The sequence below is a fragment of the Triplophysa dalaica genome, chromosome 8, assembly GCF_015846415.1.
Source record: "Triplophysa dalaica isolate WHDGS20190420 chromosome 8, ASM1584641v1, whole genome shotgun sequence".
In the NCBI taxonomy this organism is placed as follows: Eukaryota; Metazoa; Chordata; class Actinopteri; order Cypriniformes; family Nemacheilidae; genus Triplophysa; species Triplophysa dalaica.
In genome coordinates this window covers 17231687-17259599 of record NC_079549.1, presented here as the reverse complement: position 1 = coordinate 17259599, position 27913 = coordinate 17231687, and the positions used below count along the sequence as shown (strand labels likewise).

General features: G+C 39.2%; 2 protein-coding genes across 8 annotated transcripts; one reads left to right on the top strand and one right to left on the bottom strand.

Annotated features, from left to right (window-relative positions):
• Window positions 1-395: 395 nt before the first annotated feature.
• Window positions 396-20869, top strand: dcaf6 (ddb1 and cul4 associated factor 6). Of its 6 annotated transcripts, none has more exons than XM_056754992.1 (21): window positions 396-814; window positions 3382-3443; window positions 4605-4697; window positions 5609-5794; window positions 5944-6057; window positions 7041-7176; window positions 7400-7611; window positions 11317-11410; window positions 12949-13065; window positions 13153-13506; window positions 14770-14943; window positions 15758-15817; window positions 16356-16587; window positions 16752-16858; window positions 16998-17265; window positions 17699-17740; window positions 18680-18818; window positions 18983-19139; window positions 19391-19479; window positions 19835-19940; window positions 20040-20869. In XM_056754992.1, the coding sequence occupies exons 1-21, from the start codon at window positions 727-729 to the stop codon at window positions 20096-20098; spliced, it is 2889 nt and encodes a 962-aa protein (XP_056610970.1). In that variant the 5' UTR covers window positions 396-726; the 3' UTR covers window positions 20099-20869. The 6 variants fall into 6 exon arrangements, with proteins under 6 accessions (XP_056610970.1, XP_056610968.1, XP_056610969.1 ...); XM_056754990.1 differs by having other exon boundaries at window positions 16998-17289; XM_056754991.1 differs by having other exon boundaries at window positions 17001-17289; window positions 20040-20867.
• Window positions 20870-21263: 394 nt separating this feature from the next.
• On the bottom strand, window positions 21264-27702 carry gpr161a (G protein-coupled receptor 161a). Of its 2 annotated transcripts, none has more exons than XM_056754997.1 (6): window positions 27346-27702; window positions 26203-26611; window positions 23783-24501; window positions 23587-23694; window positions 22524-22643; window positions 21264-22283 (listed from the first exon to the last, which is right to left on the bottom strand). In XM_056754997.1, the coding sequence occupies exons 2-6, from the start codon at window positions 26562-26564 to the stop codon at window positions 21841-21843; spliced, it is 1752 nt and encodes a 583-aa protein (XP_056610975.1). In that variant the 5' UTR covers window positions 26565-26611; window positions 27346-27702; the 3' UTR covers window positions 21264-21840. The 2 variants fall into 2 exon arrangements, with proteins under 2 accessions (XP_056610975.1, XP_056610974.1); XM_056754996.1 differs by having other exon boundaries at window positions 27452-27702.
• Between the last annotated feature and the right edge of the window lie 211 nt (window positions 27703-27913).

Below are 27913 nucleotides of genomic sequence, written 5' to 3'. Positions count from 1 at the left end.
GTATACTTAATTATTGTCTAAAATGTATACGAGTAGTGTAAATAATAGTTCTACTATTTTAACCCTCGAATGTATTTTCAATAAAAATGTAAATCCAGATTGCTTCCGAAACAGCGTGGTCACGTTGCTCTCGTTTCGTTTCTCAGCGCTGGGCAGCATTGACCAATCGCAGTCTTTTGTGAATGCAAATGATTATTGATACACATTTTATAGTGTTTAATGCCTTTATTCGTACGTTAGTTTATATATCTTAAATGTTATTATTGCTACATATAGCGAACACAACTCTCAAATGAAACAAAAGGTTTGTTGAATGAAGCCAATCTTGGGCATTCTGCGTATCTACTGCGCAGACATCACCCTTTCGAGACCGAACTGCTCATTACCGTCAACAAACTGCGCGTCTGCCTCTTCATTGGCTTTGGACTCGAGATGAATTTGACGTACAACAGCAGAAGCTAAAGCCAAACAAGAAGCATAATATATTTAATACACCTCAAAGCAACCATGCTCAAAGTGTCGGAAGCCGATCGTCGCAAGTGCGTCTTTATTACGGACTAATATTCATGTATAACTCATTAATGCAGTACCATTTGTCGATTAACTTCGCGACTACTAGGCACTGGGCAGTGAAATAATAATAATAACCAAACGCCACGGAAGGAATAGAAACACACGAAAAGCGCCTGTTCGCCTTTCCCCTTCCATGGTGGAGGTTTAAACACCATGTCCTGCTCTGGCAACCTCATTTGGGATGTGAGAAAACGCGCCATCGGATGCACTGATCCATACTCATTGAGGACAAATTATTTAGGTAAGAAATCGCTGGTTAAATCAGCTGTGTTTACAAAGACTTTCTGGGTTGACAGCTGTCATCCGAGCTTGCACGCACACTAGCCACCGGTTAAAGATCATCTGACCTGTTACTTCGATGCTGTTCTGTTTCGAGAACCACGTAACGGAGTCACAATGATGCATTAGTTTAAAAGACCCTGAGTTGATTTACACATTTAAAGGGAAGGTCCTGTAGGCTACACATTTTCTTCCTTATTTGTGGCTATTTAAACTTTCGAAATATGCTAAGCAGGTTCAAAAATCAGAAAAGTAACACATTGGCGTGTTTTATCAGAAATAAGATAGATCCCCATTATATCCTGTTGTAGAAAATGCCACAAATTGTGTCACTGCTATGATGGGATTAACAATTGCATGTTTTATAATCAGTAGATGCTTTTGTTTGATAAAACTCGATTGAATTGATCAAGTAGTGTAAAGAATTACAATGTAAACAAAACATTGTGTTTTTTTAGTGGTTGTTTGTTTCAGTGGCAAATACACAAAATGTATATAATTGAGCAAAATGTCCTGTATTTATGTACTTTTTTAATTTTATGTCAGCTTTATTTTGAGGTTCTTATATTGACAGTACAAACAGTACATCATCTCTTGATAGCCAATAGCACAAAACTTAATTTTAGTTTTCAGAATGCTATCAGTGGTGAAACAGAATTACATTATTTGACATCCTTGATTTATTGCCAAATCTCTTATTTCCTTTTAGACATCTAGCCTCGAATTCCCTCATATCAGGACTGACAAAAGCAGCAGGGATGTTTTAACTCAATGTTACACTACTTTAGTGTAAGCATTTGGCTGCAAAGACAATTCCAACAAGGCTTCTTTTATCTGTTAGTGTTTTCTAAATGTAATTTAAAGTTAAAACCAGTTGTAACACCTTGTCTTTTTACCCACAGTAGTCTTGTGATATTTTACTTTCATTTGTAGCTTCACTTCCCTCTGCACCCTTTACACTAAGATGTAATTAAAAAATGCCATTCAGCCACCCTCCAGACAATACGCTTGTTCTCTGCACTAAAAGAGATTTATTAAAAGTATCATAATGTTCTTGGTGTGAGTACGCTTTTACTCTGAATCTCACAGTCAGATAGTGAAGTGATGACAGCATATGATTTAGAGTGTGCCATATTTAGCTCACATCTTCATGTTCTACAGGCTTCAGCTCTAATGGTTAGAAACTTTAAGGAAAATAAAAGTAACACGCTTTATGCATTTGTTAACAAACAGTGGAGCAAGAGTTTTATAGTTTATGAAATGTGACATATGCCAATGTTAATGTTTTATTAGCCAAGCATTTAAAATGAAGCTCCTTTGAAAATGCTGAAATTTTGAGTTATGCAATTGAATTTTGGCTTTTGATTCCCATTGGCAGTATCATCGATGGTCAGTTTGTCGAGGTTGTAACAAGCATTGAACAGAAAAATGTCTGCCCCGGCTACCGCTGTTCTCTAAACTTGTACCATTGCGTATGGTTGACCTAAGTGTGGCACTTGCTATTTGTAGCTCCTTATTACTCAGGCTGAAAACACACAGGCAGGAAAAGATCTATCTTTTACCAGGCACAAAATGTGTCCTTGATGTCAGGATTAGAAACTTTTATTATAGGCTACATTTAAATAAAACTGTATGACCCTGTTTCAGAGACAATGCTTAGCTTAAGCCAGGACTACGACTTAGTTATATTAGAATATTTAAGTCGCTTTTATTAAAATGCCTTCGATAAAAACATTACTGGTGTGCATCTTGAGACGAAACAATGTCACTGACATATTTTAAGATATGTCAGGGGAATCTATTTTCAATTAAGCCAGCTCAAAGTTTCATTTTAGTCTGGGACTAGTTTTAAACCTTGTCTGTGAAACCGGGCATATATGTTTAAGGATTGAATAAATAATCTGGTATTGGTACGGTCATTGTAGTGGGCAAGAATTGCTGTGCTGTCTATTTATCGAATACATTAGAAGGCAGCACAAACAAGAGCATCAACAAACAAAATCAGGGTGGTTGACATTACATTACATTACTCCATCACAGCATGACAGAGTGTTTGCTTTGAGTCAGCAAATACAGTCAGGGTGTAATGTAATAATGTTGTGACGTTTTTCCAAACTAATGAGGATATCTCTGGTCATTGACAATCATTTCACCCGCCTCACCCACATAATACAGATTTGAGTCTTCGGCTCAGATTTAAATTTTATGGGTAGGCGTTCAACTTTAGATTACAGCAGCTGTAAATCAAAATGAAAATCAAAGTCTTAATTTGTTCTCTCTGGCGTTATCACAGTTGCTTTTGCTTGATGTATAAATGTATGATTAAGTGTGTTGTTTTCAATATTAAATATTAATTTATGATAAGATAAAGTGTGACAGTCATAAGCTATTTGTCAGTTGATTTTTCCTGATAAACGTAAACAGTTTGCATACACTCTTGCATTTTTGACACATAACTGTGAATTTATGGCAGAAGATGAATGTAAACAGACATGTCACACCAATAAATATTATTTTCTCTCACTCCAGGCAGAAGAGAGTTTGTGCAACGACTGAAGCTTGAAGCCGTTCTCAATGTGCACGATGGATGCGTAAGTTGCTTAATACAAACTTCACCTGTACTAAAGATCTATTTCTGTCTGTGATGCTCAGACGTGTTTTTTTGGGGGGGTCATTTCTTTTCTAGTTTATTTTGTCTGTGGGAGAATGTTTCTGTCTGGGTTATGTTGTCTCTGGAGAATGGCTGTACTTGCTTCGTGAGTGAGTGTCGTGTGTGTCTTTTTACTCCCTTATCACTTGGCTCCTGTTCTTTATCTGTCAGTGATTTAAACTCTGAGGCTGATAGGGGCCAGGCCACCACTGGGCATGTCATTTTGTGCATTGCCAATGCTACTTTACTGCTGGGACATCCAACAAAGCTGTGCTCTATTTTAGTTTTGTTAGCCAAGCCAAGCAATGTTCTGATTGATAATTTTTGACACATGATCGGTCATTGTGAACTGACAAATTGCTTGTTTTGTTTGAATATAAACCATTATCTAACAAGCATATACTATATCTCTTTCCATATAGACCATTGGATCTCAGTCTCAATTGGTTAATGTAAAAATGTATATTACACACCAATTTATATCCTATTTATAAATAGTGCCATCGGAGGCCATTGAAAAGGTTTGTTTTTGTTTCTGATCAATTTTCTCTCTTTCACTGATGTCAGTGGATGTGTAAAACAAGGACAAAAGCACTGAAAACCAGCTGCAAGGAGAGATGGGTGTCTTTTATCACCTGAGGAAGCGTATCAGGTTCTGTTCCGATGTGACACAGTTGCTTTATTTACACCAGACTCCCTGTGTTCACAGATGACACTGCTCAAGCTGCTTTCAGTGCCGATGAGACATTATACTGCATTTAAAAACCTCATTTAATTCCATATCTCGACTATAAAAAGCAGAGCGATTGAAACCTGGAGATTGAGGGATTAATCCCAACAGATGACGTTATTGTGGAGAAGCAGAGGTCACAATAAATTGACCCAGTGTGATGAGGCTTGTGCTGCTGTAGAAAGAGGAGGGAAAGAGCATATCAGCGTTGAGTTAATGAAATATTGATCTATCACTCTTAAAGGCTAAGGCGCACATGGGACCTTTGTCCTTCTTCTTTGTCCATCTTCCTGTTCAAAGCAGGATTTTATGACTGTAAATGATCACAGAATTTGTAATGATTACGCTTTTGTTTGTTATGTTTCTCAACAGGTTAACACCATATCTTGGAATGAAACAGGGGAATACATATTATCAGGTTCAGATGATACAAACCTGGTTATCACAAACCCTTACAACAGAAAGGTGGGTTAAAGACAGAAACACTACACATCAAGTAAAACTGCACACAAGTGTAGGCTGTTTTTGTTGAATCATTGGAGTAGGATGAGCGAATGAACTGAAACACTTTTATTGGTGCAGACGGCAGTACTTGTATTACGCTGTGATTAAACCTGACTGTGCCGGATTATTGCTGCTCTAGTATGTTGTAATTAATGTCAAGTCCATTTAATTTTTGCCAGGTGCTTTTAAGCATCTTCCATTGCATTTGCATTTACATTTATGCATGAGGCAGATCATTTTATCCAAAAAGGCAAATTACAGTTCATTCAAAGTAAACATTTGATCAGTATTTGTTTTCCCTGGGAATCAAACCCATGGCCAATATTTTACCAATTGAGCTATCAATTACATTTATTAGGCCGATTATCTACATTTGTCAAAGCTTGAAGGGGATAGTTCACCCAAAAATGAAAATTCTGTCTTCATTTACTCACCTTTGAGTTGTTCCAAATCTGTATACATTTCTTTTTCTGATGAACATGGAGAAAGATGAAGAAGGAAGAATGCTGTAACCAAACAGTTCTTGGCCAAAACTGACTAACAGAGTAGGAAAAAATACAATGGTAGTCAAAAGTGCCCCTGAACTGTTTGCTTTCATACAATCTTCCTAAAATATTTTGTTTTCAACAGAACAAATACATTCATAAAGCAATTTTTCCTACTATAGTAGTCCATGGTGGCCAAGAACAGTTTGGATATAAGCATTCTTCCAAATATTTTTTATAAATTTGATACAGATAAAATAGATAACTAAAATACATTTATACAGATTTGGAACAACTTGAGTGAATTGTAAAAAGTAAATGAAGACATTTCATTTACTTCATTTACTGAACTGTCCCTTTTTTTGATGGTCTCACTTTTTCATTTAGGTCAAGACAACTATTCGCTCGGGACACCGGGCCAACATCTTCAGCGCAAAGTTCATGCCCCATACTAACGATCAACAGATCGTGTCCTGCTCCGGAGACGGCATTATTTATTACACACACACAGAAAAGAGCCAGGAAATCAACAGACAGTGCCAGTTCACCTGTCACTATGGCACTGCTTATGAGGTACAGGGGTTGTTTAAACAGACTGCAGTGCAAAACTAGAATAGCGGTGGACGATAGGAATGCATTTCTTAGCGTCAGCTTTTGATGTTTTTGGGCTTTTGTTTGGTGAAATTGGAGTTTGACATATTTGTCCCTGTTTTCATCTGTAGATAATGACTGTGCCAAATGACCCCTATACCTTCTTGTCCTGTGGAGAAGATGGTACGGTGAGGTGGTTTGACTTGCGCATGAAGACCAGCTGCACGAAAGAGGACTGTAAAGATGTAAGTGTCGAAGAAACCAGTGTGTGTGTGCTTGCTTGGTTGTTTTTTCTAAGAACATGATTCCTTGATTCATGTTCTCCATAACAGCTCTCTGCAATACATAATAAATAGGGTCTTTACGAATGCATTCGGTTTTGGGCTTCTAGACCTATGTTACATTTCTTCTGTTACTCGTTTCTTTAGTCATTTTCTGGTTCTCATTTACATAATCCGATCGGAGGGAAGCCAGCATGTCTTCCTGATCATGCTCTAGGGAAAGGATGCTGTACTGATCTGAGATCAGGTGTCCATACCACAGCTGTCAGTATTATCATTACAGCTTTTGAATTACACTGATGCTCGAACTGCACCTCAGAAACATTCCTGACGATGAGAAAGCAGCCTCCACCCTTGATTTCTTAATCCACATATTGTGTGTGCTAAGGGAGAAATTTGCTTACGGGCAGGATCCCTTTCTTTTTTAAAGCCTGCAAAAGAAAATGTACTTTTTGAAAGTGCTTTTTGCATCTGGCTGATGTTTGTCTAGTGTAATCCAATTGAGGATCTCTTAAAAGGCTGTATGAGGCATTATTCATATGTTTTTCAAGGACACATGCTCTGGGTTATGGCATGATGTGACTCAAGTGGGTCAAGTGAAGTAATTTTTTTTTTACAAATGCTCTGTGAAACCGCCAAATAAAGTGAATTAGAACATGCATGATTTTAAATTACCTGGAGGCTAATTTTGGACCTATGAGATTTTGAGAAATGAAGACACCAGCAAAATGTTGAATTATTGCATAATTGTTTACTTTGGCAAATTGATGATGTTCCTTAAAAAACACTGTAGTGCTTGCTCATCTATTTGTCTATTTGACGTGCTACTATTTGTTTTTAAGGTTTTCTGATAACCTGTGTTGTGATTTTGAAATGTTGCCTTTCACATATATTTTTTTGTCTCATCCTCATCTCTCGAACTTTCTCTCTCTGCCGTCTCTAATCAGGACATTTTGATTAATTGCCGGAGAGCCGCTACCTCAATATCCATTTGCCCCATGGTCCCATATTATCTTGCTGTGGGCTGTTCTGACAGCTCTGTGAGGATCTATGACAGACGAATGCTTGGAACAAGAGCTACGGGTGGGAACTTTATGTTTTTTTCTTTGTGTCAGAAACATAAAGGACTAAAAACATGTACCAGAGGTCCACAATGAACACTTTTTGTGTATAATGAACACATAGTAGAACTATTGTCATGGGATCTGAGCTTCTCTACAAAAAAAATAGATGTTTAGTAAAAACTTCACAAATTTGTTAAGTTCATAAAGTCATTGTCTTGCAAATTGTGTTTCTATTTCTCCAGGTAACTACATGGGAAGAGGGACGACAGGCATGTGTGTGCGTTTCGTCCCTCCCCACCTGTCCACGAAATCCTGCCGCGTCACCTCTCTGTGTTACAGTGAAGATGGACAGGAAGTGCTGGTCAGTTACTCCTCAGACTACATTTACCTGTTTGACCCCAAAGATGACCAGGCCAGAGAGCTCAAGGGCCCTTCTGAGGAACGGAGGGAGGAGGTAAGCAACTATCTAGGGATGCTCTTGGGACATTTTTATACTAGGAGTAGATATTACAATTTGGAATCAGATTTAAATTTGTGGAAATTTGTTTTCAAACACCGGTAATTGCAAAGGAACCACAGTCCAGTGGTCCGGGGTACCAGGTTTAAATGTTAAAGGTTATTAAATGACGTTAAATGTTAGACATTTAGAATCATTAGTTCTGTTGTAATCTTACAATTTAGAAAAAGGATTACGAAGTGTGAATGGTTTCTGCTGGACACTGGTGCCTAAATCTTGCTAAACAAGAATGTAATATTGCGTCTCCTCGATTTAAACCGATCAGTAGACTCCTGGAGTGTTGTGTTGGGATTTTAGGGGGTGAAATGTGCTGGGTCACCGCTCCGTTCTCTTCAGCTGTCGCACAGTGTGATTAGCTGTGTCTGGATCCCCTCGATCACATTCCTTTCCAAATAGAGCCGCAGACGCACGCAGACCTCCACTGCCGAGACACAAATAGACCAGCTCTTCACAATAACTGCTAGCAAGACTGAAGGGTCTCCTGTTGATATGCAAAAAATATTTTTACATTTAAATGTAAAAGTCTTCTCTGAGTGTTCACCAACTGCATAAAGAGAGCCAATCAGAGTACTGCGGCAGTGTTTAGTTCATTTAAGATAGCTAAAAATGCAACTTTGTATTACAGTACAACACAGTGCAGCTTCTCAGAAACATCTCAACCAAGAAAGAAAAGAATCGCTGAATTTATCCCTCCACTTAAAGTAGAGATAAGCTTGATAGAGTTTATGCTTGTTTTGTTAATCCTCACTTGCACCCAGAATAGACTATCCTGACTGAACCAGAGTCGGTAAAAATGTAAAAGGAGAGGACGTGGAAGGTAGATCTCTATAGTGCATCCCATCAACATCACTTATATTGGGATTATTAAAGTCATGTAACTCAAGGATATAGAGAGGAAATCCCCTGCTACATAGCTTGCTTTATACTTTGTGATGCTTACTGTAAGACAGTACAAGTTTGTTTATTTTAATCAAAAACAATAACATGGAAGTAAAAGGCCGGCAGCCACCTCATGGTCGAACATAAATACAAACTTAAACATATGTCCGGGCCCGGTCCTCTCTCGTCAGCAGTCCCGTTGCTCGTCCTCTTATGCTCCCGGTTTCCTCCGGGAGATATGCGGGACCGGTATGCGCACAGCTGATTCCAACTCACGCCATCGGCCCCGCCTCATGGCTCTCGTCCCGCCTTCCTAACCACACTTACATTGCCCAACTACTGTATTCTTAGCCATCATGATCTTCCCTTTGATCCCATGATCTACACAGGGGCGCAGATGGATTTCTTTAACTGGGGGGACCAAGCAGTCAGCAAATGATTTAAACATAATTTTGTGTAATTTGGGCTTTTACTAGTGCTCAAGTAGTTACTTTGCGTACTTTGGGCTAATGCTTTGAACTTAAAAGCCATTGGAGGATTGTTATTTGAAGTCATGGATTAACAACAATGCACAAAGGCCTAATTGATCAACACTAGCAAAGTATTATTTGTCTAGTATGGCAATCACCCACCCTCAACGTAAACAGAGAACGTAAACGTCAGTGGCAGCACCATCGTTTGTGTTTATTGACGGCAGAATAGCGTTAGAATGTGAGAACATGGGTACAAGGTAAAGGGGACTGTGGATTATTATTGTGCATCAACCTGTGTCTGCCCCGACCCGATTCTGAAGCATTGACGGCAAAATAATTAAGGGGCTTTTAGGTAAATGTAACTTAGATAGCGGAATCCCTGACTTACTTTCAGTTTTAGCGATGTTTGTCGCATTTCATAGATACAGTGAGGGTGCCACGGGCCACAATGAATCTGAGGGGATCATGTCCCCAGGTGCCTAGACCCTTCTTAATCATAAAAATGTACTTACTTACTCACTGTAAATCATGAAGATTTACTCAGTAACTATTACTCAAAAGCAAAGGGACGGATTAGGCTGGTCAGGGGCACCTAGGCTACTCTTTGGGTGAGCCCCCTTAGGTAGCTTTCAGGGGCCCTTTCACGCTTGCAGTTAAGTTCGGAATGGGGCAAGGTTTGCATGAACAATCGATAATGTAAAAGCCGTCTTGCGAACTTAGATGCACACCATGGTACCATGCGCATGCGCTTTAGCAGATTACAATGTATTAACTTCAATAAAACAAACGTAAGAGATGGTAGCGTTGGTAATTTACCTTGGATTTGAGCAAGAGTGAGCCTCCTTTTTTTTAGTGCTGTGAGTGGAATCAGATCGTCGCAAATGAATGGTAATACTTGGTTTCCAGATTTAAAAGTATTTAGATAGAATCCATCTCAGACACCAAACCAACGCTGCAAGGTGCGTTGGGAACAATCGCACTGGGATACACACACATTAAGACTGCAACTACGGGAGTGTTTTCTCTACAACTATACGCAAAATATGAACGGCCCCTAAAAACGCCTTGATGGATCTTAACTGAGACAATTGTGCATTTACGTTAACGGTGTATAAAACAAAGCCATAATTAAAAACCAACCTGCATAATATGCGTGTCATTGTGGAGGATGACCACTTGAGTGGTTTCAACTTCAGCACCCATGTTAACCAATGGCTTTGAGCTGCCAGTCCCCTTTACACTATTGTACTTTCTTTCAGACATATTGGCGCTATGTCGTCTAGTAGGGGAGATGGTGGTCTAGTGGGTACTGAACTGGTAAATCAAAAGGTTGCCGGTTCGATCCCAGCAGCCACCACCAGTGTATCCTTGAGCAAGACACTTTACTCCACGTTGCTCCACATCACACATTCACATTTATGCATTTGGCAGATGCTTTTATCCAAAGCGACTTACATTGCTTTATCCTATACATTTTACATAGGTATTTGCTATCCCCTGGGATCGAACCCACAACCTTGCTCTTACCACTGAGCTACAGGAAAGCTTCAGGGGGATTGTCCCTGTGATAAGTGCACTGTAAGTCGCTTTGGATAAAAGCGTCTGCCAAATGCCTAAATGTAAATGTAAATGTAGCAATAGCAGTGACGTAATTGAAAATGATTGACATGATTTCACCAGCAGCTGATAGGACAGATGTGACTCAAATATCACATCTATCCAATCGCTGGCTTATTTTTTGTTATATTTCTTATGGGCCAATGAGGGTCTATTTTTTGTTCACGCTGAAGTAAATTTAAAATAAAACATCTGGCCAATCAGAGGCCCATAAACAGGCGGCCCCCTAGGCTGCAGCCAAGGCAAGCCTGTCCGTTATTCCGCAGCTGCTGAAAGGGAATGAGTGCAGCTGTAAAATGTCAGAGGAGAACTAGCACTCCCGTCTGAAATTGGTTTATTCTGAGATCTTCTCTCCATTTATTCATCATTGGAGATTTGTTTTTTTGCCCCCCAGTTGCAAATTCGATTAATATTGCTTTTATTAGGATGGTCCTCTCTGTTTGTACTCCTTACACTAATTTAACTCTTTTGTGTTTTCTTTTTCATGTTAAGCTGCTTTGAAACAATGCATTGTAAAAAGCGCTATATAAATAAACTTGACTTGACCTTTAATTGTTTGTTGATTATAATTTCGTGTAATTACATCCTAAGCAGAAAGATATGATGTCCGGATAGGTTATTTTTAGGGTGTCTGAAACAGTGATTGACAGCCTGTTGATCTGTGTTCCCACAGCTGAGGCAGCCCCCGGTGAAACGCTTGCGTCTGAGGGGGGACTGGTCAGACACGGGACCCCGAGCTCGACCAGAGAGCGAGAGGGAACGTGACGGTAAGATGAGGATCACACAAATATTTAACACACACCAACATAAATAGGTGGTACACACACAGGAGCAAATAGACACAGAGGGCTTACTCAACCAAAAAAGATGAATAGATTCTTGTGCTCAGAATGTGAGGCAAACATCATTGTCAATATCACTATTTTGATTTAATATATTCGGACCCCTATAACCTGAAAAACTGTAAGACCTGAATAGTCGATTGACTGTTTGGCTATTTTAAATAGTGATTAGTGTTTGGACTTCAATGTTTCATTGTCTAAGAGTTTCTCAAAGAAGTAACACATCTGCTTTCTTTGAATTAACATGACTCATATGCAGTGCATATCCTAGATCTCTGTGGGCCATAAGCAAACATCTGGGGGGCCCTTATACTAACAGTTAAAATGTATATAAACATAACTGTAAACTATAAAAGAAATAAAAAATGTAAAATACATTTGATACATTAAAATACAAAATGAATAAACACATTTACCTAAAAAGTGAAATACAAAATAACATTAAACTGACAGTAAAAACAATCAAGTATAAAATTAAATGAAACATTTGATTGACCTGTAAATAAATCTTTACCTAAAGTAACGTGTGATTCTGGAACCATTTAGCTGTAAAAAAAATTAGGCTGTGTGTTTTTTCTAACCAAATTAGTGATTTACTAATGACAATCATGCACAATAAATACAGTTTACGCAAGAAAGCTGAGCATACGAAAACACATCATTAATTCTCTAAATGTGATGGCACAAACAAAAAATTACTTTTTATCATGGGCAACCAAACACAGTGGACAAATACTGAATTTGTAAATCTGTACTGAAGAATTGTTTCGTTAGTAATTCATTGCTTAATTTGGCAGAGCGAAATAAGACTGTTGTTGTTGCCGTTTTTCCCCCGCTCCATACGAATAGCTCGGTTTTAAAGCTATATGGTCGTATATAAAGAGATGCATATGAGCACATTATGCGCAAGTCATTACCTGCCGGCCACAGTGTGATATCCAAGTTTGTATCACTAATTAAATATAGTAAGTATTAAAAAGGACATTTCCAAATGATTCCACTAAAATGAAATCCGCAACAAATAAAAATAACGTCTTGTTTACAATAGTGTTTTTGAGTTTGATACTCAAGGTGGCCCCCTGGTGGTGCAGGGGCCCTACACACCTTGCAAAGTCTGCATATAGGAAGAATCGGCTCTGCTCATATGCACACCCACTTAATCGACAACTGTCTCCTTTAATGATTAGAGTCCCCTAGCATCTAGTCTCTAGCACTTCTTAAGTCTTTAATCTTCACAGTACTTCTGATTATGAGCTTTAACAAGACTTAGTCCGTCTAAAGGGAGATTATTAAATTTACATGAAGCTGTTGTCAAAAAACTACTTTACTTTATCCTTGTGTTTTGCAGCCGGCTCCCCTTAAGTGAGCAGCTTTTTAGTGCCTCACTTTCTATGGGTTAAAGGATTTTAGGTTTTAATCTGGCGTAATATTGATTATGAAGACGTGGTTTGTTGTGTTTGCAGGAGAGCAGAGTCCGAACGTGTCGCTCATGCAAAGGATGTCGGACATGCTGTCGCGTTGGTTTGAGGAGGCCAGTGAGGCGCAAAGCAGCAGAGCACGTCCGCAAACTCGACCCAGAGGTACGGTATATTAGGATTATTTGGGGATGTGAATTTACAATTTTTTCACAACAGTTTTAAGTATAAATTCTGATGATTTGGCCCCAGGTACAGCAGCCCGACCAGAAGGGGTATTAGCGACATCAGAGACGCGCGCCCTGGCTCAGGAACCCGCTGAGGGAGCGATGGAGGTGGCAACAACCTCGTCTGTTCCTCTCTCTGCGTCTGCTACTCCTGCAGACCCTCTCCCCTCATCAATCTCATCCTCCTCCTCCTCAGGCTCCTCCTCCACTGTTACAGCTCCGCCCCCTTCTACCTCCTCCATGGGAAGTGCTACCTCCTCCTCTATTCTCTCCTCCCCAGACACAGAGCAGAGGAGTCAGGATGAGGTCACGCCCACTCCCTCGGCCACGCCCACTCCTTCAGCCACACCCACCCCCTCAAGAGAGGCAGCTTCATCTGGTAAGAATGACACGATTGACCCTATGAAGCAGTTTGTTTGACAGGCGATCTGACCAATCATAATGCCTATATTATGTGCCCCCATGACAAACCGCCACTTAGACCGACAAACAAACTAGTCTGACAAACCTGCCGTAGTAGAGCTTTGGTGATTAATATGAAAAAATAGCAGAGAGATATACTCACCTCTAATAGATGTTCATACAATAACAATATACTATAACTAAGTTATAACTTATAAAAATCATTATAAATGAAGGAGAAAAGCGGAGTTCACATCGTAACTATACCAATACAGATACTAGACACGATATTGTTAGAATCATGAGAGACGGAAGTGTTCGGGAAGTGGTGTTTTAAAACTTTTTCAACACCTGTCTGGATTACTTGCATTATTATTTAGTGTTGAATGAGAATACGAGAAAGTAAAAAAAATGTTAATAGTAATTTGACGTGTGCTTTATTATGAAAACGGCTAGTAAATAAAAAAATAATGATATTATAAATGATACATTGGAATTGCAGAACAAGATCGACATATTTGGTTAAGGTTTTTGTTATAGAAACAATAAACAATTCATACATGTAAAAGGACTTCTTAGAAAATTGTATTGCATTCAAAATGTGTTTAAAAATAATAATTTTAATACTTAATATTGTATAATTATTGTTACAGTTATCTCAAATTCTGAATGCATCCCTCGAATGCACATTGCATACCTTTCTGTTTGAAATCAGCGTGTCATTTTTCCAGAAATTCTTCGCTATTTCCTCAGAGAATGCACAAATTTTCACTCGGAGCGCATGGCTGATATTGAAAGCTTGTCGGACAGAGCAACAGGAACGAAGAGGGGCGGGGTTTTGTGAAGGGGGCAATTGAAACAACGTTTCAGTTGTTGAAGATTGTACCAACAATATTTAGTTCATATGATTGGTGTGTAAAGTTTTCAGTGATTTAATCTGTTAAACCTGTTTTATCCTAGTCCTTTCTAGTGTTTTTTGTTGTTGGACTTGATCATGATGGTGTAAATTAGTTATATCATTGCCTAAAGAACGAGTGTGTACTCACACGTGCATTTGATGCATTTGGTGATGAAACCGTGCAGTCGTGTTTGACCTCACTAGCTTTTGTCCTTAATTTGCGTCTTTCATGCCTCTTTCGTATCTATGATTTGCCTCTCTTTTCTTTCACCCAGTCAAATTTATTTCTACATGCTGCTTTTTCTCTCCCTCTCTCTCTCTCTCTCTGACCTACCCTGTCAGAATATGGTCCTCACAGGCTGCCGGTAAGTTTAGTGTGTAGACGTTTGCAGAGGCTACTTAACTTATCCGACCCCCCAGGACAGGGCAGACGCACGGTCCCCAGTGTACCCGTGACATCTAGCCTACAGAGCTCAGGCCGTCAGGCTGCTTCCTCTGACTCTGCCCCGCCTGCAGGTTACCATCTTTAGCCAGGCTGCATCCCTGCTATCCTTTAACCTCCTAACCTCACGGCTGTTCTGGTTTGATACTGCACCTCTGACTGTGGAGTGTGTTCCTCTTGTCCTCTGTCACATCTATCCGCTGGCCATTCATGCTCACATGGTCCCTGATAAGTGCTCTCCTACAGTATACAGTACAATATTTAATCAACAGCAGAGATCACTTTCAAAACATTGTGTTACTGAAATTGCGACCTTTGAATAGAGTTTCCAGACAGACGTTTTAAGCCATACAAATTGTAGATGACAGGTAATGCTTATCATTAATGCTAGTCAGACATGGCAGTAAGTAATAAATTAAATCTTTGAGAGAATGTCTGTTAATCCTCTTTCTGATTATAAGGCTTTAATAATTTAACTACAGCAAAGTCTGACTAACTTGAGTAGTGTTTGACAGGCTGCTGCGCTGGCACACTTTATCCTGCATGAGTATTCGTATACTCTCTATTGCTGTGACGGTACAATTAATTGATTGTTTATTCTGCTTGAGAGCAAATGCCGCATTAAAGAAGCCAGAGCATCTGTTTGTTCTATTTGCTCACCTCTCCGGATGTCATTTCACAGGTTTTGATGAATGGCTCACCGGATTTGTAACCTCTGGCTTTTGTCTTTTATTCAGAATAAGCCTCTCACATTCATACTTATAGAGTTTGTGGCTTCAAAGTTTGTGAGAAGGTTCTTTCACCCCGCCCGCGCTCTGGCGTGTTTCCTGTGGATGAATCATCTGCACTTTGTTACCGGTTGCTCAGTACGTCTTATTTTTGTTTCAGATTCTCCCTCGTCTGTGGTAAACAAACAGCTCGGATCCATGACTCTGGATGAGGAGCAGGGTGCGTCTTTTTTCTTTTTATACCTCCCACTGTTTCTCACGTTCTTGCACCTCCTTGTGTGTGCTCTCTCTGCATCCCTTACTGGAAAACATCTCGACCTCAGTCTCATTAGGAGGACCCCGCAGATGCATCTCTCAGAGAACCTTAAGAGAGATACTGAAGCTTTCTCGGAAGCATCATCAGTCCATGGACAGACTTTGAAAAAAAAAAAACATTTGGACACATTTCCTCCTTACTCCATGTCCATATATCTTGCTTGCACGTTTTACCTTTCACGACAAGATGTCCAAAGAAAGCTTTAACAACATTGGTTATTTTCCCTCGTGTTGCACTAAAACCGCTTGCATTGAGTTACTTGCAACCTGCAGTTGTCGCTTTCATCTTGATTGCTTAAAGCATGTGTGTGCATCTCATCCTGCCACATACATTTTGAATGTGTTCTTCAGTCTGAATTTCAGTGCAGCATTAAACATGGCATTCCAAAGTCGATGCATTATTTATCTCTTCACTGACACAATTTTCTCCGTCTTCTATCTAGGCGGATCAGAGGAGCCAGGAAATGTGATTCAGAGTCCAGGTGTCAGCGAAGCTTCCCTAGAGACCACAGAATCCGTGCCATCCACCTCAGTTCCTTCACTTGGCACCAGGTCTGCCAACAGCGGCAACACTCCACCAGGGCGAACAGGAACGGCAGAACCTGTCCTTAGTCTGCACTATAGCACTGAGGGAACCACCACCAGCACCATTAAATTGGACTTCACGGATGAGTGGTGAGTAGGCGACGAGTCGGCCTCAACTCCAGCACACAAATCATTAAGACAAGTGTCTAAACAGCCTCGCTTTTAAATCATAGTGCCGCTGCGTTTTGAATGCAATCTTGACTTCACTTTCCATTATGTGAACACATGACTAATTTTGTGGGTAACTGTGATAGGAGCAATCCGACATCCAGCACCAAAAGCAGCGTTGGAGGACATAAGACTGGGGAGGTTGCTGAGAGCCAGGCCAATGAAGAACCCACAGGAGAAAGCTTAGAACAGGGTAAGACAAAAATACCATGCATACTGCTAAAAACATAGCACTATGCAGCATTTCAATGCATCAGAAATGGACTTTTAATGTAAAGGCTGTTCCAAAACCTATGCAGCTAAATTATTTAATTGAATTTATTTCAAATAAGCAGGGTCAAGCCCGGCCTTAGCGAGTCCTCCTACAGAAAAGGCCCCGGTAAGCTCACCGCTTCAGACGTCAGCAGAGGGTTCATCTCCTGGAGACACAGCTAGTGCTAGCGCCCCCTCTGCCTCGGAGGAGATCCAGGCTGCCGGGTCATCAGAGACCAGGAGAAGCGATACCACTGGAACGGGCGGTCAGGGTTCGACTCAACCCTCTCGCAATAATCAGGACTCGGATGACAGCGATGACGACCCCATCCTCATCCCATCCGCCAGGTATAGACGAGGGCAGGGACAGAGGTATGGACTCTCGCCATGTCACAATGTAACTTTGTGTTTTTGGTTTCAAGAATGTTGCAAATTATCACCATGTCTAAGCAAGGGCTAAGACAGATGGAAAGGTCCACGATTATGTTAATGTTAAAAGGTCCTCTCAGTAATAGTTTATATTTAAGGAATATACTGGGATAAAGGAGGCAGTAGTCAAGCAAGTCATGTGACTTGAATACTGTATGTGCTCCCATGAGGGGACCCGGTTACGTAAAGTAAAACAATTCGAATATTGTCACTAATATATCTGGATTGTTCATTTCATATATGTTAATGTGATTTTTATAGCTTTTTAATAAGGGACAACTGAGTGCACCTATACACAAGGTTAAGATGGAGATTTTGAGAACCTCAAGTAAAGTAATACTCTTCCCATTAGATTTAATTTCAGAGGATCAGCAGTAGGTGAAAGAATGATAAGGTACTGTGATAGTGCTACAGTGACTACTAATATATTTTAACTGCAAGGGTTGCAGAATTATTTTATTATATTAACCTTATTGAGAAATGTGTGTTCTTTTTACTGGTTAATGCTGTGGCTGTGAAATATACCATTAACTGTATTATTTAGTAGTTCCTATTTACTTTTGCTTGAGAGTGTATAATGTGTGGGTCATTTATTTAACATAACAAATTAATAGAGTAATCATTTTGTGCATGCATTTATAAGTAACCTTATGTGGATAATACAAATGGCAAACCCATTCTTTGTCCCACTCATACTTAGATTTTAGTTTTTTAGATTTATTGTTTAAAATGAATCAATAATATTTTGAATTATGTAAATTATTTGTATATATTCATAAATAATTAGATGTTTAGTTTCTATATTCATTTGTGCGATGGTCTTTTTTATATTGCTATATAATTAAATTTAGTTTAAGTTCATTTTCAGTAAATAGATAAATAAATATTTAATTTAAGTTTATTGCAAAGGCAACAATTCACATTTCCTTTTTGAAAGATTTTTAGGACTACATTTTATTTTGTTTTAATTAACAAATATTTTTTGATAGTTTTAGTTTTGATAAACTAAAATGGCCTTGGTCCCTTCCAAGCTGTATGTAGAAACCAGAATATCCCATTTTTGGGGAGAGCTTTTGTCACTTCAGCAAGCACTAAGAACACCTTAGTAAAACACTTAGCAATGTCCCCTCAGAACATCTTGACTCCATTCAATCCCTACCCAAGAAACCTTAGAAAAGACATTTAAAGTCTCTGCACAAAATACTGCCAGTCTAGCAGAGTTCTGGATTAATGTTGTGTTTTGATGTGAAGTTGTAGTGTGTTTATTGTTATTGTGCATAAATAGTTCTGCTGTTTTTCGCAAACAATGTTACTTGTGCTCCCCGTTTCATAGACGCTCAGCCGCGGCTCGCATCCAGGAGCTGTTCCGCAGGAGAAAAGAAAGGCGTGAGATGGAAGAAAGTGAGACCCAGAACATCAGAAGACCAACGGTCAAGATGATGTACAAGGGTCACCGCAACTCCAGAACCATGGTACACTGGCAATATTAAAGAGAACAACTTTACAAAACACTGTTGAAGACATGCAGTATCTGACCAACATGGCCAGAATAAAATGTTAATAACTCTCTTTATGAGAGTGCATCTTTTGAATTGTTCACATAATGTTTCTCTTGTTGACGTGTTTGTACATGTAGATTAAAGAATCATGTTTCTGGGGAAATAACTTTGTGATGAGTGGCTCGGACTGTGGCCACATCTTCATCTGGGACAGGCATACAGGAGAACACCTGATGCTACTCGAGGCCGACAACCACGTAGTCAACTGCCTACAGCCACACCCTTATGACCCCAGTAAGCAAAATTAAAAACCTTGTAAAAAAACAATAGAAATCAACAACAGTGTTGGCATTTTAAGAGGCTCCTCTGTGAAATCCTTTGAACTGACTTTCCAATATCTGAAGTGGTAGATCGTAGCACTAGCAATGCCAATGTCATGTATTCCGATTCCCAAAGAACAAATGCTCTTAAGTAAAAATGTACAATATAGGTTTAATGTAAGTTTGGATTAAAGCTTTTGTTGATAGACATCGTCTCTTTTGCAGTTCTTGCATCATCTGGGATTGACTATGACATCAAGCTGTGGTCTCCTTTAGAGCAGTCAACGTCATTCAACAAAGGACTCGCTGAAGAGGTAATGCAAACCTGATTCTGTGAGGTTTAACTGTGTAAAATACATTTGCACATGCAGTAACAGTACATTCTTTATTGTGAGATATAACTAAAATGTCCAGTAGAGGGAGCCAGAGCTCCATGCATGTTACTGTCAGTAGTTGACACTGCTTGAGGAGGTCTACACTGAAACTAAATCTTATTTAAACCTGGACACAAAGAGAATGTTTAGGGATTTTGAACGGTTTGAAACAATGACACATTATGATGTAATGTGGATAGGAAATATTAATCTCCTCATCAGGAGGTGTCCTTCTGCATTCAATTTGAGTATTCTCACTTATACATGTGCTTTGTGATCTGTTTCTTTGTTGTAGGTAATTGCTCGTAATGAATTAATGCTGGAAGAGACAAGAAACACCATCACAGTCCCGGCTTCCTTCATGCTCAGAATGCTGGCGTCACTAAATCACATCAGAACAGGTGATATTCCAATAGGTAGAAATTAAATGTAAATACGATTAAATACGATTTATTGCATTGTCAGACCTTGAATGTAATGTTGACATTTCTTTTCCTCAGACCGTGTGGAAGGGGACCGTTCAGAAGGTTCCGGTCAAGACAATGATGACGAACAGTAGCCCTCTCACTAGAGGCGGTTTTTGCTATGGCGCATTCAAGATTTATACACATATAAATAGACTATTTCCTTATTAGTTCTGTTGGATTGTTTTTTTTTAATAAGACGTTTCTTACCGATTACTCTAAATGAGAGTAAATTGCATCTGGGCTGTTCATGCAAACAAGGAGAAATGTAAGATGAGTGATGATGACTGATGTTTGAGTATTTAAGTGCAATATTAATTTTGTTAAAAGCAAACGGTTGAGTTTTGAACTGAGTTTTTCGGTGTGGATCTTATTGTAGCCTCAAAAGGAGAACTCAAATATTTGTACCAGACAATATGCATGTCAAACATGATTGCATTCACTTAGTTAATAACTGTTGTGTTTTTGGTCATTACTTGATGTTGCACAGGTACAACTTGCAATATTTCACAATTCAAAACAGGCACTGTTACACTGAAAATGTTTATAAAGGATTATTCAAATGAATATGGTTTTGGCTCTGATCAGTCAACATATATATAACCTGCAGCTATTTAGTCAAACGGTTAGTTGGCAGGATGCATTTCTCGCAGCACAGATGGCCTTTGTTTTGGCAGCTGTCGGCTTGAGCATTCTGCTAAGTGGCTTGCGATTGCTGGAGACACTCAGATGATGTCTTCATCTAATCTAGTGTGCCATTCTACACTAACCTCATTCAGAACTGTTAAGGAATGCAAGCCATCTTTTTCAATGTGTGTTAAGTTATTGAGTTCCAATTTTTTTAAACATGTACCTGAGGACGGTGTAAGCATTAAATGTGTTGTGATTTAACAAACAGTGACTGAAAGCCTGTTGAGTACTCATAGACTTTAATGTCACATCAACATTACTTGTGGATTGTAAATAACAGGCAGTGTTGTAATGTAATGATATAATATAAATGACTTTCACAAACAACCATTCCAGAGATTCCACAGGAAACTAGTAGAATAGGACACTAAATTATGCTTGAAAATGTTTTCAACATAAAGATTAAATGTAGTGTAATCAGTAAATTTAAGTTCAATAGTACCAAAATGTTTTATTTTTTTAGAAACTGCAAAAATAGTATAAATATTGTTCTTGATCTTCAATCACCACTGCAGATTTGGACTAATGTTGTCATTTTCACAAATACAAGAGTTCAGATTTTCCACTGAAATACATCAATAACATAATACAATTGATTTATACTGTACCATTTTTGACATGAAGGTTTGTTATGTCCAGCATCCTAATCATGTTTATATATATATATATATATGAATCTTTCATAAATTGAAAAAGACAAATCTGTCATGTATGCACCCTTTTGAACATTCTAAACAATCACATGAGGGTCAGCAAATTATGAAATTTAATTTTTTGGGTGAACTATTACATTAAGGGTCTGAGGGTGTTAATACAAGTTTTTTGTAAAAAAAAAAGTCCCCCACGATCAAAATGTTAAACTATTATTCAACTTTTTCCTCAAACTTTGTGAAACCGTTGTAAAGAATTCAATACATTTCACTGGGATCATTCTTGCAAACAAATATGTAACTATTACACAAAGCAAAGTGGTTACAGTGGATAAAGGTAAACAATACAATATTCAAGAATGGTAAGATACATAACATAAGAGGACCTTACAAGGTGTACAATATACAGTACCTTTTGCAACTTTACAAATGAAAACAAACCTCCTGACATCCACACTGGAGATCTTTGGCCTCACCCTGACAAATAGCAGCAGCTGCTAAAACATTCTTTGCCTTTTATGTAAATTACTCACAAACAACGTGTGCAAATTATTTGTAAACACTTGCCAACATGTTGACATCTTTAATGATGTTCTGTACCTTAAGGATGCAGATAACGCAATGATCTTGTCGTTCAAGGAACTACATGGAACTATCACATATTTTTTCGTGATGCTCCTTTTCTTCCTCATCTCCTCCTCATTGTCATCATCATCTTTAACTATTCCTTCATCGATGCTTTCCATCCTGAGTCTCTGGCCATCCATGTAACGTGGACCTCTTTGTGTGTTCCGGACACTAAACAAACTGATGGGAATATCAGTCCATTCCCCAAACAGTTGAATCTTAGCATCGTTCTCTATAGCCTTGGCCAGAGATGAGGCAAAGCTGTCCAAAGACTTGTGGATGTCTGCCGTTACCTGGACTATTGATGGATCACCTTCAGACGAAACAAAGCATAAAAATCTCAGTTTGACCCATGGTTCATCTTAAACATACACTTTCTTTATTCTTCGACTTCATTTGTATCTTTTATACACAATACAACTGTCACATTCTATACTATACTATACAAACATATATGGCAGTTCATGAACATAGATACAATTAACATATTTAAGTGAGGATCCTCTTTAATTAGGGACATTAGTCAGAAGCAAAACAGGAGCATATTTGATACCTTTAGGGATTTGATCCACTTGGTCTTCAAATGTGACAGAACTTCGTCTCTTACTGGCAGCACAGTGGGTTGAGTGGGAGAGTTCTGATGTGTAGTTGTCCAACAGCATGACGTCTGTAGCTAGAGGGTAAATCACAGCAGGCATCTTTCAATCAAATATCAATTTTAACACCACCCACCCACACCAGTCTGGACTGTGGGGGAGCCGGTGTGCCGCCGCCTGTGATTTTCAGTGACGGGTTCTGTGTTTCCTCAAATGGCACAACCTGATAACAACAGCCTGCAAGGCACATATCCACCTCTGCTGGAACTGTTGACTATGTTTTTTAATATAACTTCAAAATATTCAGAAGCATTGTTAATTTGAAAATGTAAGATCGTCTCTCACCCACCCTTGGGTAGTTTCAAGGCCATGTGAATTTCTTACATGAAATATCAAAATGAGATTTTTGGTAGAATGTTTATGAAGCTCTTATAGACTATTTCATTGGACGCGTTTAATTTCATTTTTAATTTATATATATATATATATATATTTATTGTGTATTCATTTTATTAAATTACTTTGAAACTACTTAACCATTATTGATGCTTTCCGGAGGTCCAGCGGAAGCTAACATTGTTGCTTTGAAACAGTCTATTGTGAGAATTAAGATGGCAGCGAGAGGCTAGGTATAGTTTATTAAAAGTTACCCTATTAAAACATTTCTGTAAATTAAATATTATTTGATTTTTTTTATGAAAATTAGAAATGTTACCAATACTGAAAAAAGTTAAGACTGAGGCACTAAAATCATTAACTGAAAATACATAAAATCTAAACTATTAATTAATTTATTTAAAATAGTAAATCTGAAAACAAAACTTAAATCTTAAAACAGGTCTGACAGGACAGACACTGTAAAGCATGTATCCCCAAATGTGACAATCTGCTAAACATCTTGTTATGAGCTCCACAGAAGAAAATGTCATTTAGGGCGAGTCAATGACACCACAACTTTAATTTTGTATGATCTATCTCTTTCTTTTGACTTATGTGAAAAAAAAACAGAATAAGGTCTACCTGAGTCCTGTGTATAGCTGAAGCCTGTGTCTCCCGTGCTGCTGCCACGTGCCAGGAGCTGCCCACCGCCAACAAACATGGCCGTCAGGTGAGGAGACATCCCCAGATCTGTTAAAGAATGTCCAATCCAAACATCAGGTTACGGTTGTGCACTTTACAGTAATCCACCAAACTAAAAAAAGATGAAATGTCTCACCCGTTATCCGGTTCGAGATGCTAAACAGACGAGAGTTCCTGTGTCGTATAACGAAAGACTCTCTGTAATATCGATCGCCGAAGCACATGCCCAGCAACTCCTTTCGTACAGTTTTGTTCCACAGTCCATAAATAAGTGGATGACACACGGCACTGGTGAAAGACAGCCAAGACACCAGCGTCTCTATCTGTGGTGAAACATTGTCTTTACCCCACAGTGCTTCAGTACTAATCACAACCACGTACGGACCCCATGTGGTCAGAAATGTTCCCAGCACCACAAGGATGGTTACAAAGGCCTTGCATTGGCTCCCCGAGTAGATAAGGCTCCTCCGGCTACCGCTCGACGAGGTGGAGGTATTGGAGTTCTTACGGCCGTTCTTCTGAGAACCAGACTCCTCCTGCTGTACCACCACGGTACCGCAGTAAACCTTGCGCGCTTTAATGCGGGCCACGCGAAAGATGACCCCGTAGCAGACCAGCATTGCCGCCAGCGGTAGAAGGCAGCACCACGTTACCCAGAAGGCAGTGTAGCTGATCTCTTTGTGCCATGCTGCCGTGCAGGTCCATTTGAAGCGGTCGAATTCGAAAGTAGACCAACCGAAGAGCGGCGGCAGACATCCAACCAAAGAATGGAGCCACACGTAAAAAATGGCAAGGCCGGCTCGGTTTCCAGTAATTTTCATGGGGTAGATCATGGGAAACAATACAGCATAGTACCTAAGAATGAGAGACAGACATTCTTCATTTGAAAAAATAAAACATAAGTGCTTCTTGAGAATCACATGACGTATGAATGAATCAACAAGGGGGCCTTTCTTCAAGATGTTTAGGCTGGAAAAAATAAAGTTCACGCCGCATCTATACGGAATGTTTTTTTAGTTTATCGGATTGACCTGAGAGGGTGATTTCTAGGTTTGTGTATTAGAAGAAAGTAGGTCTAATTTATAATTACAGTGAAACTGTTGAAGAAAGACTAGATATCTAAATGTCATGTTTAACTCATGTAATCTCAATTGAGTACAGAATGGTCATGCAAAACAAGTAATATTTGAGCATGTTCATGAATCAACTGAAAGAGATTTTTATAAGATTAACTCAGATATGCTTCAAATGCTGCTTATAAATACTTCTGTGTATTAAAGGTCCAAAGTGTAATTTTTTTGGAGGATCTATTGACAGAAATGCACTATAATATACATAACTATGTCTTCAGAGGTGTATAAAGACTTTACATAATCAAGCGCTCTTTTAAGCATTATTTATTACCTTAGAATGAGCTATTTCTATTAACATACGCACCGGATCCTTTAGCATGGAATTCGCCATGTTATTTCTAAAGTAGTCTCAGCCTCAGATGTCACGCCCACAGACCATTGGCTAAACGTCTGATGCATACTTTTCAGGAAACACTTCAGCGTGTTCGAAGTCGTCATCTGATTGGTTGAATTTTACAGGATTTCTGGGAGATGTGCATGCCTCATTCTTTAACGGTCCGCCTGGACACAACACGAAGCCACCTGATCTAAGAAGTAAGCCGTTGTGTTTATAACGGTTGCTATAAGAATTCATCACAATCAAATAAAGGCTTCATTTTTAAAAGTATGGGAGGTTCATGGCATTAAGTTATAATCCTGGTTGTTTCTGTTAACTCACGTTAGTGAATTTACACTGTAAATGTAACGGTCTGTTACTGCGGGGACATTTCCACGCCTCTAAACATGATGCGGCACAAAACGAAATGTGATTGGTTGCTTTACCTGTCAGTCATTGCCTCTAGGGCGGGCCTTGGTCAAAGAAATGGCGATAAATTCCTACGCGAGATTATCTTTAGACAAACGGCTCTACAGAGCATGTTTTGTAAATACGTCATCTTTTTCGGCAAAGAAGCAAAAACATAATGACATCTCAGTTCTGTGTCAGCCCCCGTAGTGCTTCGAATGGGAGGGGCGAGCTGTGGAGTGAGCGTTTGTTTGCATACATTGGACCTTTAAGCACATTACTTTTTGACAGATATCAATGTCTTGATATTCTAATGATGTGCATATGAAAACATGGAATGTAAGGTAATGATTTCAATCATTCAGTGAAGTGATTCATGACCATGAGTGTGTTATGTTGACATTTTCTTGACTATTTTGATGCAATATTGAGTTTTGTATGATCCTGTAGATGTTTATTTTGTGATCATCACAGGCTGAATTTAAACGGACATTAAATATTGATTTATTGGTAAATGATTTTATAATGCGAAAAGAAAGAGATTATACAGTGTTACAGGAACACGGTTCAACTAACACAGCATATTAAATCAGTAGCCTGGACAGTTTAGCAGTTGTTTCACGAACATTTCTGACTGCAGATGCTGCAGCCGACCAATCAGAATCAAGTATTCAATGCCATAAGAAAAATACAACTAACCTGTCAATAGCAATGGCCCCTAATGTCAGCATGCTAGATGAGCTGACGAGAAGATGAAGCAGTGCCGTAAAGTTACACCACACCACCCCAAACATCCAATCTCTGCGCACCGAGCTGACCGCCACAAAAGGCAAAGTTAATAAAGAAAGCAACAGATTGGACAAGGTCAGGCTGAAGACGAACTTGTTGCTGGGAGTCAATAAGTAGGGTTTCTTATACAGCGTCACCACGATAACCAGATTCCCCAGACATGCCAATATGGCTATGATTATGATAGAGACAGCCTCCAGCGCCACGGCTCCATCATCATCCGGACCGTTAGTGGTGTTTGCCTGCGTTGTCCCATTCTTACTGCTGTTCATTATTGGAGGATGCAGAATATGCAGAATTGGACAGACATGTTGACAAACTGTAAAGAGATAAAAGAGAAGCTTATCATCAAATCAGCCAGGAAACCGAGAACTTCGCAACTGAGATTTCATTACAAAAGCCCAAAGGATAACTCAAATTTGTACAGAATGTAAGCCGTGAAGAATTCTGAGACCAGTTGGGCTCTGATTTTTCCTATGAATAAAACACCTACACGTTCACACTATTACAATGTGACCAGAAGATAATCTTGAAATTTCACATACCGTTCTACAGTGTGTAAGCTCTCCTCTTGAAAGTAAGCCTGGCTTACAAATGTATGAGTGTCATTGCTTTTATTTTAATGACTGCACAAGCACACTTGAAACAACACAGAAAAAAGTCGTCTGGTTTGATTTGAACACCATTTGGGTGTTAAAGGTAAAACAACCACTAAACGTAAGTAGGCTACACTAAAACTTCCAATGGATGTTAAAAGAAAATGAGAACACTTAGTTTAGCTTTTCGTTTTCTAATGCTGCAACTTTATATCTTTAAATTTGGCTTTGTGCTGTAATGTATAAGAGTTTGTCAAGTCTCTCCAGTAAATGTTTACAATGCACGTCTAATGAACGACCACACGAATGCGATCAGCAAGCGATCGGCTGACAAAACAGATTTCCGAATTTCTCAACTACAGCCACACTTTTGCATTGCACAATAAACATACACCGGAACAAGTGACCGCATAATGCAGAGCTGCATTTAAGAGCACAGATTCACGGGATATCATACCGGCTCTAAAGACCAGGCAATATCCCGTACGTTGGTGTGTTCGTAACTTTCTACGCCTGCTGCCTTTGTTAGTGAACGGCGACTTTTCCCACTGAAACGTTCTCACCTCTTGCAGGATGCTGGAACTCACGATCGCATGTCAGAAGACACATTCAGGAGTCGCGCGTTTGAAGTAACAAAGATACAAAATATCAGAACGATTCCGCCGATGTTCATGTGTTGCGGTCGGCGGGGAAGAAAGAGGGTCTGTACTGACGTCACAATGGCGTCTTGAAAACTTCCCTCCATCCCTCACAGGAACAGCCATCCAGAGGGTGGTCTCAACCACAACACTGCTGTACTTTAGTTAGTCTCCGTCGTGACGAGTTGGGTATGTCTGTCTGTCTGTCTGTCTGTCTGTCTATCTATCTATCTATCTATCTATCTATCTATCTATCTATCTATCTATCTATCTATCTATCTATCTATCTATCTATCTATCTATCTATCTATCTATCTATCTATCTATCTATCTATCTATCTATCATGTAAGTGAGAGTTTACCAAAGTTGCCTAGGACTGATAAGTT